The sequence below is a fragment of the Lithobates pipiens genome, unplaced genomic scaffold (genome assembly GCF_037356315.1).
Source record: "Lithobates pipiens isolate NorthernLeopardFrog02 unplaced genomic scaffold, aLitPip1_a1.2 Scaffold_19, whole genome shotgun sequence".
Lineage (NCBI taxonomy): Eukaryota > Metazoa > Chordata > Amphibia > Anura > Ranidae > Lithobates > Lithobates pipiens.
The window spans coordinates 403651131-403663055 of record NW_027507764.1 but is presented as its reverse complement, the minus strand read 5'-3'; the positions used below and the strand labels follow the sequence as shown (position 1 = coordinate 403663055).

The following is an 11925-nucleotide window of genomic DNA, read 5'->3' as shown; positions in this document are numbered from 1 at the left end:
GAGAACAAATCGTAAGAGCAAGACTACACATGCTCAGAAAAAGGGATGAGCTCCGGCGTGTTCGCACACTCCACGTACAGAGCCCGCTAGCAAGTCAGCGCAGAGCTGCGCTAATCACAGGCAGTGAGACATTGCCCGATCTCTGCAGCCGCGCATCTGGGCAATGTCTCACTACCTGTGATTAGCGCGGCACTGCGCCGACTTCCTGGCAGCTCTGCACGTGGAGTGTGCGAACACGCCGGCGCTCATCCTTACTCAGAAATGAAAGAACACATACAAAACAATTCAACACATTACGTCACTTCTGACTACAGCAATATTTTCATGGTGAGTAAAGTCTTCACTTTCGATATGGGACTAGCATGCAACAAAAGTTGGACGAAAATTTGTCCGATAATCTGATCATGTGTACCTGGCTTAAGAGTGACATATAGATCGTAAGCTCTAACGAGCAGGGCCCTCTGATCCCTCTTGTATTCATTTAATTATTGTAAGTGTACTGTCTGTCCTTATGTTGTAAAGTGCTGTGCAAACTGTTGGCACTATATAAATCCTATATAATTCTAATAGAATAATATAGGAGCAGTGAATGAATCAGCTGCTGCACAAGAGGAGCCTGTTTGTGTGTGTGATGGGGAAGGGGAGGAGACAGGTTTTCAGCAGTGGAAGTAGGGGAAAGGTTACCTCTCTCCTCTTGGATGTATTAACAAGCTCAACACACACAGAGAAGGATGCAGGGTGCACTGGAGTATGCCAATGCCTTATCACCCAGGGCTATAATAAGGTGAGATAAATACATGTTTTTCTCTATGACATTGCAATCTAGGATCTGTATTTTGTAACAACATTTGCAATGGTGTCCTTTATTACAGCCATTATTTAATTGTGGATAAATATATTACATTAACTATACTTGATATTGTAGTATAGTATTATTATAGTTTTGTGAATAATTTTTATGCATGACATCTTGCTGCTGATAAACACAACTGAGAGCTGATGTATGAGAAGTATGAAGACCCTATATTATCTTGTTGTTCATAGCAACTAATCAGAATATTTGTTTAATGTTTAAACCGCCAAGTAGCTTCCTCTGGGAATTTTTTTTTTAATTTTTTTTTATTTTTTTAATATATATATTATTATTATTATTATTATTATTAAAAAAAAAAAAAAATTTTTATATATATATATATATATATATATATATATATATATATATATAACATTTTTATTACTATATTTTTTTTTTTTGCTACAGCAACTTTTCATTTTTTCATGTTTGAGCTCCATTTTGGCCATTCCAATTTAAATGATTTTAATAAGAGTAAAAGCTTTTCAGCAATGTGAACATTCAGCGATCTTAGTAAATGCCATGTCACCTGTATGCATCCTGCTCATATGACTGTGTATTTAAAGTAAACACAGGCCTTTATTATTTAACGTTCTTTATACTCTGTAAGGCTAGATTTCCACTATTGCGTCCCCAAAGTCACGCATTTGTTTTCCCCCACGACTTGAAGCAATGCCTGTGTATTCTTGAGGTCTATGGGCCTCAAGTCGCATCAAAGTGGGACCAAAGCAGTGCAAGGACTACTTTTAAGTTGCTGCACCTTGAAGTCGCACAGATATGTACGGTACTCATTGGAAATCATGGGGTAGGACTTGTCATGCAACGTTTCAGTCCCAAATAGCATGAAAAGTCGCACTAGTGGAAACCTAGTCTAAATGGCCTCTGTTCCTTAGGGAGTCAACCCCCACCGAGTCTGATTTAAGAGCAGCTGTCGTTTATTGCAGCCAGATGTATGTCAAGTTCAATGATTTCAGCCCAATATGCAGAAGCTAAAACCTGATTGGTTGCTACAGGTTAAAGATTTGATTTTCATTTGATCCAGTTCTTCTTAACCTAAACCCATAATTGTACATGTGTGTTCTTGGCCTACTATCTATCATTGTATGCTATTAATTGCATATCTACTGCAAATGGCATTGCAAATGACAATTGGTGTAGGTGGCGTTAGAGATTTCTTGTTCAGCTGTGCTCAGTCCTCTACAGGTCCCTACTGGCTGGTAACAAGAAACTCTTTCCAGTGAAGCCCCAGGGAAGAATTTACCAATAGGATCAAGGCATGACACAACCATAAATTTTAATATACAGAATCCTATTTGCAAGCCTATGTTTAGCCCTCTAGGTTTGTCAGTAAGCAGCATACAGAAAAATGCTGTAGATATACATTTGTATAACTTATAAATACAAAACCTAAATTATACATGCACTTATTACTCCACAGTAACCAGGTCACAGGTATCTAATTATCATATGCTGCCTGGCTATGACAGCCTCTGTATTTAAGTTTCCATGCTAAAATAAGGCCACCTATAGACCTACATGGGCATTTGGATATTTGCATACAATCTATTTACTTTTTTCTCTGGCTACATTGGGTCCATGCAGAACTTTACTATTTGTTTTAAGAGAAGGGTGGGGATACAGGTTTTTTTAACCTATCCCATACATGTTCCAAAGAGCAAAGGCACTTGGCAAGTAAGGATGAACTCCGGCGTGTTCGCCCACTCCACGTGCAGAGCCTGCCAGGAAGTCAACACAGCGCTGCGCTAATCACAGGCAGTGAGACGTTGCCCCAATGCGCAGCTGCTGTGATCGGGAAATGTCTCTCTGCCTGTGATTAGCGCAGCGCTGAGCCAACTTCCTGGTGGGCTCTATATGTGGAGTGTGCGAACACGCCGGAGCTCATCCCTATTGGCAAGTGACAGCACACACCGTTTAATTCTTGCAAGCAATACTTCCGATTTGAGAATGCTAGAATGCTTGTAATATGGAACATCTTGCATGTGCTTAAAGTGGTTGTAAAAGCAGAAGGGTTTTTTTTTTTTTTTATCTTACTGCATTAAGATAAAAAGCCTTCCTGTGTGCAGCAGCCCCCCTCCCAAGATAGTAGCTGGCAAATTATCAGTCTATATGCTTAACTGTAAGAAAAACAAAAATAGTCAACAAAATTTAATCGGAGGTCCAAGAAGACCAAGCCTTCTCATACTTCCAAGAACATCCCCCGACTGATATACTATAGGTAAGGCAGCATCTACTATTGCTTTCCAGGAGGACACCGCAGGTGGAGCGGAGGAGGTCCACTTAAAGCGGGGTTCCACCCTAAAGTGGAACTTCTGCTCATTGGATAACCCCCCCCCCCCCCCCCCCCACCGTCTATGCCTCTTCCTGTCCCGGCGCGCTGTCTGCTGGGACACACACGGGTCCCAGAGACAGCGGACCATTCTCATTGTGCTGCGCGACTCGCGCATGCGCAGTAGGGAACCGGAAGTGAAGCTTCACTTCCTGATTCCCTCTCTGAGAATGGCGGCAGCGGGCCGAGAGCCGAGCGATCGATCGGCCTCGGCTGCTGACATCGCTGGACCCTGGGACAGGTGAGTGTCCATTTATTAAAAGTCGGCAGCTGTAGTATTTATAGCTGCTGGCTTATAAGAATTTTTTTTCCAGTGGAATCCCTCTTTAAGGAGGATTTATTTTTTTGGGCAATATAGGAGATATGAGATTAACCATTTGGTATGGTAGGGCCTCTTCTCATCCTTTATGGATACCTAGAAGTGCCAGCTCTGAGGATAGGGTTGCCACCTCATGCCTTTAAACCCAAACACATTTGAATTACACAGGTTCTGAGGCCAATTTAATGCAGATAAGGCACCAAGTGAGTTTCATTACCACCTATAGCTGCAGAAACTGTGTAAATTTTATGTGTTTAGGTTTAAAGGGATGAGGTGACAACCCTATCCGGGGAAGCCAAAAGCCTCAACTGCAGCCTAAGATTACTTCAAATGCTTCCAACCAAAATTTCGCAATACTTGGGCAAGACTAGAACATGTGCAAGAAGGACCCTAGAGCCCGATGCCAAAGGCATTGTGGATCGCATGTCGGGTACACCGTTTGGAGTCACACAGGAGTGTAGTACACTCTATGCAAGAAGTTGACTCGAATCAACTTATGCCTGGAAGAGATCATCAGTTTAGGGCCACCCTCCAAGCACTCATCCCGGTTTTCCCTATCTAAGGAGGGGTGGCTGATGAAACTGAGCTCTGGTCGCAGTTGGCTGTTACGAAATTGCATCAACAGCAGAAAGTTAAAGTGCCTGGCAAGCTGTACAAAAGGCAGAAGAGTTCGCAAAGGCATGATATCTGCCAAAGTTTTAATACCATTACTTGCTCGCAATTAAGGGTGTGGTGGGGAAGAAAAGGATTGCCCCAGAGAGTTTGAGCAGGTGACCATTGATGCGGATGTAGAAAACAACAACTGGCAGATCCCCACACCCTCCAAGTGGTACACGTCTGTTCTGGAACCGCCAGATATGCTTTGGGTCTTCTGTAAACCAAATTTTGGAGGTTGGCTAAGGAGCCCAAAAAAGTGGCCTCCAAGCAGACAGCAGCATTAGATCAAGTGCCAGGCAGATTGTATACTATGCGCAACACCCTAGGTAATGCTGAACCTCCATATTTGAAAGAACTGAAATTTAAATAAATGAAAGGGGTAGGTCAGGGATGCCAAGGCTGAAGAGGAAGGAGCTAGGTGATGCTGGATTTCCCCCAAGCCAGGAAATAAGGTAGGATGTATCTGACTTGCTGAGGCTTCTAATGCACATGTGAGAAGCAGAGTTGGCAATTTCAGTGCAGAAGAGGAGCCTCTATCTTTCAGGTTATATTTAAAGGGGAGCTCCAGTTGTTTTTTTGTTTATTAAAAGTCAGCAGCAGCTACAAAAAGTGTAACTGCTGACTTTTTTTCATAAACACATGCTCACCTGAAACGTCCCTTCTCTCCCTGGCGCCAGCATTTCAACTGTGGGCACCTGGCTGCCACAGCTTGCATCTTCACAGCTGGGTGCGCACATGTCATAAGAAAAATCTGTAATGTGAACTTATACAGGACCCCCCAGTCCCGCTGACCTGGATCTTGGTGATCTTTTTCGTTTTGAGCTGCGGTATAACCGCGTCCTGGGATTAAAAATCACTGCAGCTGAATCTCTAAAATGTACCCTGTCAGGAGGGGCGTTTCGGAACATTCTAATTGGTCGGTGCCATCACATGGGTGGCACAACTAGCCCGTCCTGTCAGCGGGGGAAGACACGTAAATGCTAAGGGGATTTCTAAGTCCCGGACCCCTGAAGCGGCTATACCAGGGCTCAGAAAATGAGATCGCCATGCAACAGGTCAGCGGGACTGGGGGGATGAGGAGGGCATGCTGTGTAAGTTCACCTTACAGATTTATTTTTTATTTTTCGTAAAGATGAACTTACACTTTAAGTACAATGTAAATTACATATCAGTCAGATAGAGATCACTTTACTGAAGTTAGACCAGAGCAAGACAAATTCTGATTGGCTGGCGTGAGTACTGCACTTTGCTCATAGTGCTTTGCTTCTTGCTTTGTTTTGCAGTTGCAGCACCAAAATTGCCCCTTTTTTCTGCTCTAAAGATAAAGAAAACTGATTGTTCCTCAGCCTGGCTAATGATTTCTATAGCTTTGTGTACCAGGATTTTTTTCAGAAAGTTGCTATTGTTTCTTCCAATGTAAGACTAGTGCTGACAGTTACCAAATATAAGGATAAGACATTCAGATTTTTATTGGTTGCATACTTGTTCTGGGTCTATAATTCAAGAAGCCCAAAAATGATTAAAAACAAGGCAGTTAGCTTTTTTAGGAGACCCGGAATGGCAGTTTATAAATTTCTGCCTTGAAAGGTATGCTTTGGACCAGCCTTTTACAACCAGGTTTCCTTCAATGCTTGCAGGAGGTTCTTTGTGCGCTGGCAGCTCAATGCCCTGCCTGTATCATTCTGGGATAATTTTCACTTGACAGAGCCAGCAGCGTGAACCATCCTCTCAGAGCTCTGATAAGTAACTACTGACACTAATCATATTTTTAGCTGCCTGTAAGGAGGGCACTCTTCCCACTAACCACCAGTGTAACAGGGTATTTTGCCCACTGACCACCAGTGTTCTAGGCCATGTTTCCCACTAACCATTATTCTTACCACTGACTACCAATGTCGCAGGGCAATCCTCCACTGATCACCAATGTAAGGGGACACTTTTTTTTTTTTTCCCCTCTAACCTCCAGTGTAAAGGGGGCACTTTTCCACTGGCCGAGGGTAAGGGGGACACTTTGCTGCTGACCACCAATATTAAGGGAGCATTTTGCTAATAACCACCATTGTAAAGGGGACACTTTGCCATTGACCACTAATGCAGATGACAACCCTTTTTTCCACTGACCACAAGTAAGGAAGGGCACTTTGCATATTACTTATTACCTAATAATAAACTGTTTTCAGGTGCCTTTCTCTTTTTTTATTTATTTTTTTCCTCTAGGAATTATGTCATATTTGCTCTCTAAAATGATGATTATTTTAAACCCAAAAGCAAAAATATACCGCAGTTTACAAATCTTTAAACATGTCGGCTGCATTTGTTTTTTTTTTTTCCCTTTTTTATTTTCACCCAGTGATCTGACCAGTAACACACTACCTGTCTTAATGCTCCGTACACACGATCGGACATTCCGACAACAAAATCCATCAGATTTTTTCCAACGGATGTTGGCTCAAACTTGTCTTGCATACACACGGTTGCATAAATTTGTCAGAATTTTCGATTGTCAAGAATGCGGTGACGTACAACATGTATGACAGGACAGGACCCTTTGGGCTCCTTCTGCTGATCTTGTGTTTATCGCGTGTTAGTAGAAGTTTGGTTAGAGACGATTCACGCTTTTCAGACTTGTGCTTCAGATCGTTACTGCTCTTCAGTTTGTGCTTGTGGGTTTGTATTTTCTTTTCGGTATGTGTAGTCATTTTGCATTTGTTTGTCATTGTGTGCTATTTATAGTAGCGTATTTGATATTCAGTGCGTTCTTGTCCACTTATTGCTGATTTTCAGTTTGTTCTTTCAGGCCTTGCTGTTTTTCAATGCTTTCTGTTAGTCCGTTCTGACCAGCCTACCGTTTTGAAGCCATGTTGCATGTACGTTCTCGTCATAGAGTTGGTGCTATGCAGGGGGCTTGGTGTTGGGCTTCTAGCTTTGACACAAGCCAGTCCATGAACAGGGTGGGGAGGAGTTCATGGACGAAGAATTGGTTGCTCCAGCGTGAACAATTCCCACACATGCCTTTACTTTGTGAGATCCGGGAGAATAATCCTGATTTCAGGAATTATCTCCGGATGACGGACCCCATTATTCACTGTCTGTTGGCTTTGCTGTCCCCTTGTATCAGCAGGCAGGATACCTGCATGCGGCAAGCCATCACTCCGGAGCAGAGGCTAAACTAGTCGCCACGTTGTACTTGGCGACAGGGAGAAGCCTGCAGGACCTCAAGTTCTCTACAGGCATCTCTCCCCAGGCCCTGGGAATCATTATTCCAGAGACCTGTTCTGCCATCATTCAGGTCCTGCAGAAGGAATATATTAAGGTAAGTTTTCTCCTTTTAACATTACATTCTATGCATTTAATGTTTGTGTCAGGGCTTAGCCCTTCCTTCTCTGGGCTGGCCGCTCAGCTGTCGGCTAATTGCCAGCTCTCTTCTCTCTCCACAGTTACCAGCTGTTCCCGATGATGCTCGTCTGACCTGCCTACTTAAAGCCTTCCAGCTCACTTCCCCTCTGCCTTTGCGTTGGTCACATCACAAGGAACCATCTCATGTGGTTTGTTTCAAGATTGGCTTGCTGACATCCCTCCTGGCTCCTTATCCTGCTTGCAGTTGCTCTACTTGTCCAAAACATCCCCCCACCCCTACATTTTTGCAATGGGCCATCAGATGGGGTGAGGAATCTGATAAGTGGACCTTTATACTTTTGCCTTTAAATACTCATTTCAATAAACGTTATTATACTTATGTTGGCCAGAAATGTTTGTGTCTTATCTGCTTGCAATGTTTATGTGCAAAATGACAATTTTTATTTATTTTTTCTTGTTTGACTCCACAGTTTCCTTCAGCGCCACAGGATTGGCAGACTGTGGCCTCCCACTTTGCCACCCATTGGGACTTTCCCAATTGTGGAGGTGCAATTGATAGGAAACATGTCCACATCGTCCCACCCCCCCAATTCGGGGTCGTACTATTATATTTACAAGGGGCATAATAGTATAGTGGCGGTGGTGTCAGCTACTTTATGAGTTCCTCTATGTGGATGTGGGGAAAAATGCCCGGATGTCCGATGGTGGAGTGATCGCCCAGAAGGAGTTCTACGAGCATCTCCAGAATGGCAGCTTGGGCTTGCCACCTCCAGAAGACAATCTGGAAGGACTCCACTTCGTCTTTGTCGCGGATGAAGCCTTTGTGCTGGGGGACCATGTTATGCGGTCATTCCCTATGAGGACCCTCACCCCGAACCAGAGGGTTTTTAATTACCGGCTGGCCAGAGCCAGAAGAGTGGTGGAGAACACTTTTGGAATAATGGCCAGCCGGTTCCGCCTATTTTTGACACCAATCCACATGGCGGAATATAAACTGAACCATGTTGTGCTTGCCTGCTGCATTCTGCACAATTTTCTCCAAAATAATTCACCAAACTATGTGGCCTCAGTTGGGCCTGAGGCCGACTTTCCAGAACTTTCCAACCTGATGGCACTTGAAGCTGGCTGTCCTGGCTTGCCCCCCCCAAAGCGCCCGCGAGGTCAGAAACAGATACATGGAGTACTTTGCGGGTAGGGGGCCATTGATATGCCAGACAATGTCTACCAGACACTTTTTTAAATTTATATTTGAAACTAGAATATTTGTTTTCATTTGCTGCTTGGGTTTCGTTTAGCTGTCTCCTAGGTATTTTTTTTTTTTTTTTGGGCCTTTTTCTTCAACAGTGCAAACCAAATTTCTTTGAGACATGAGGTGGCAGTCTCTTCTTCAGATAATATTATTATTATGTTGTGGGTCTGCTACACGCACACACCTTGTTTTTGTTGGTAATGTATGTAGTGCATTACTGACAAAAATATTCATCATTTTCAGCGCCATGACAGAAATGTGTGGAGTCATGAAAATGTCGTGATTGGGGCAAATTGAAAAGCACTGTGGGTATTATTTACTAAAGGCAAATCCACTTTGCACAACAAGTGCACTTGAAAGTGCACTTGTAGTGCAAAGTGAATTTGCCTTTAGTAAATAACCCCTATTGTCACAGAAAACACCAACTTTACTACAAAAACTGCTTTTGAGCATTGAAAGAAGAAGCCACACATTGTTGATGATAATAAAACTTTTTACTCAAAGCACATTCACATGTGCATTTATAAAAGGGTTTTTCAACAAACCAACATATTTGGTGTATATAACATTATTTTGGTAACATTAATATAACTAGCCGTTTTTGTTAAAACGGGCATGTTTCAAAGCATAATAAAACATACACAACTCAGGAACTTCCAAAGTTCATCTTTGAAAAATGAAGGCAATATTAGACATTAGTATGTCCAAACTTGATATTGCCTTCATCAGATGAGGTGTTACCCCTGTAAAAGCCAAATTTGGAAGATGCACACAAATTGTGATTCAAACAGCATTTTCCTCCTGATCCCATCATGGGGGATCAATGTACATGCTTTGGAGGTGCAACCCCTTCATCTCAGCCACTTTAGTAGCGAGGAAGGGGCTGCACCCACAAAACGCGTACATTGATGCCTCATGATGGGAGATAGCACATGTTGACAAACTGTGTGCATCTTCCAAATTTTAAATTTAAAACTGTTTTTAAAAACAGTTTTTTAAAATCTCAAATCTATGCTAGCTAGTTTTGTGTGTTTTAGATTCTCCCTAAAACATTAATGATCTTCATTTTTTGTTGAACATCATTGATGGGTTTTTTTGAGATTCTCTAAATCGCGATTGCATCCCATTATCTCCCCGATGAGGATCTGGGCACTTTCACTGGTAAAATTACATTCTTCTTCCACAACATCCACATCACCTAAAAATAAACAAAAAAGCACACCATGTATTATAAAAATGCAGGCATACATCGATTACCTGAAGCTGTGGTCTCAGACACTCACCTGTTGTTGTGAAAATTTCGCCAATTTCAACATCCTCCTCCTCCTCCTCCTCCTCCTCCTCCTCCTCCTCCTCCTCCTCCGCTTCTGGTGTTGGTATTTCCCCTTCTTTGGGAGGTGTGTGGTCCCTGGTGTCCTCAGACGTCCTGAGTCTTCTCTCCCTTATGAGAATGTAAAAAGGGAATATTTAGCACACCGATATTTGAGGGCAGAAATAGGAATATGAAACATTGCTTGGGAGTGTCGTACAATTTGTCTTTTTTTGGCAGAGTTCAAAGCTGATAACATTATTTTTTACACTTTCTAAAGCTGGAATACTTACCTGTTTTGTGCAAGTTTCACAGATGGAGACACCCCTATAGTATCCACTGGAGCACATGTGTGGGACACCCTAATAAAAAGGGTGTTCTGGTGTCCCTCACTAGTGTCCCTGAGTCCAGATGTGAACAGCTGCTGAGTGTCCTCTCCTTTACACTGAATCAAGTTGGCATTTCATTCTAGTTACAAACCCATCTAGACAGCAAACTTCTTTGACTAGAAATAGACCTGAACAAATGTAGTTAACTGCAACTTCACAAAACATTGTATTTTAGTGGCCGAACGAATGATGTTTCCTATGACCGATTGAACCCATGAACATGAAAGTGACCATTTTAAACTGTACATTACTAAAGAAAAACACATGGAGCAGTATGCAAGTAATAATAATAATAATAATAATATGAACACACGACAAATACTTACTTTTTTTTAAGAACTCAATTGATCTTTCTGTACTGATCGTGCTCCCTCAGTTTCAGGTCTGACCGTTTCCTCAGTTGATCTTGAATCGTCGTACACCAAAATTCTTCTTCAGACTCTTCACAACTTTAGTCATGATCTTGGCCTTTCTCATATTTGGGTTTGGGTAAGGTCTATACTTCCCATCATAGCCGTTCCTCTTCAATATGTCCACCATCTCTACAAAGGACATATTTGAGGCCTTAAATCTCCTCTGGGATCGGGACGTTTCTGGCTCTGGGCAGAGACACGCACCTGCTGTGACTCTGCCATGTGCTCTCCCCACTGTGCCGAAAGAGAAGGGACGGGGAATAGACTAGAAAGAACATTAGGGGCAGGCGGAGTTTCGCGCATGTGCAGTGTATATAAAATGTAACATGCGTGCGTTGTAGATTGAGGCTTATATTGGGACAAGATTAGAAGAGTTTAGCCTGACATTAGGGTTTGTCTTGCAGAGAATATGGATCCATTCAAAGACAGGAAATTTATCCCCCATCTTCATTAATGTGTTCAACCATTTTATAAGAAGCTAAGAAAGAGGCAGGCAGCGCTGGAGAAACTGCTTGCATTTGTGAAGCCGATGATCCCCCCCCCCCCCCCCACGGCAGACATCACCTATTTGAAGACCAAAATTGGTATCATGAGGAGTACATATCTGAGGGAGTGCAAAAAAGGTCCAGAATTCCCTGAGATCAGGAGCTGCAGATGACGTTTATGTACCCAGGCTGTGGTACTATGACAGACTGCATTTTCTGCCAGACCAGAGGGAACCCAGGCCAGCACTCTCCAGTCTTCCGTCAAGGCTTCTTTTCCCCCCCAGCTGAGGCTTCCAATGTCCAACCTGGGCCTTCCAGGCAGCAACATGTGGAGGAGCCCAGCTTGAGTCAGCTAGAGCATCGTTCAACATATTTCTTGTCATAAATTTAATGTTAACTTGATGTTATTATTGATCAGTAAGTTCTGATTTAACAAAGGGGTTTACGAATCAATAGACAGTAGTGACCAAAAATGATAGATGAATGGGACAAGAATGAAAAATGCTGGGTTCAGAATGATAGTCTGTTCTATTTATTAACATTAAAT

General features: G+C 42.7%; 1 protein-coding gene across 2 annotated transcripts in view; it reads left to right on the top strand.

The window, feature by feature from the left end:
- Nucleotides 1–655: 655 nt before the first annotated feature.
- Nucleotides 656–11925, top strand: part of CIDEA (cell death inducing DFFA like effector a) — a 62178-nt gene continuing 50908 nt past the window's right edge. Inside the window, exon 1 of one of the 2 annotated variants that reach the window (XM_077492423.1) lies at nucleotides 656–784. In XM_077492423.1, coding sequence (XP_077348549.1) covers nucleotides 732–784 — 53 coding nt within the window. In that variant the 5' untranslated portion in view covers nucleotides 656–731. The remainder of the gene's footprint in view (nucleotides 785–11925) is intronic. The other variant, XR_013277642.1, reaches the window with a different exon arrangement.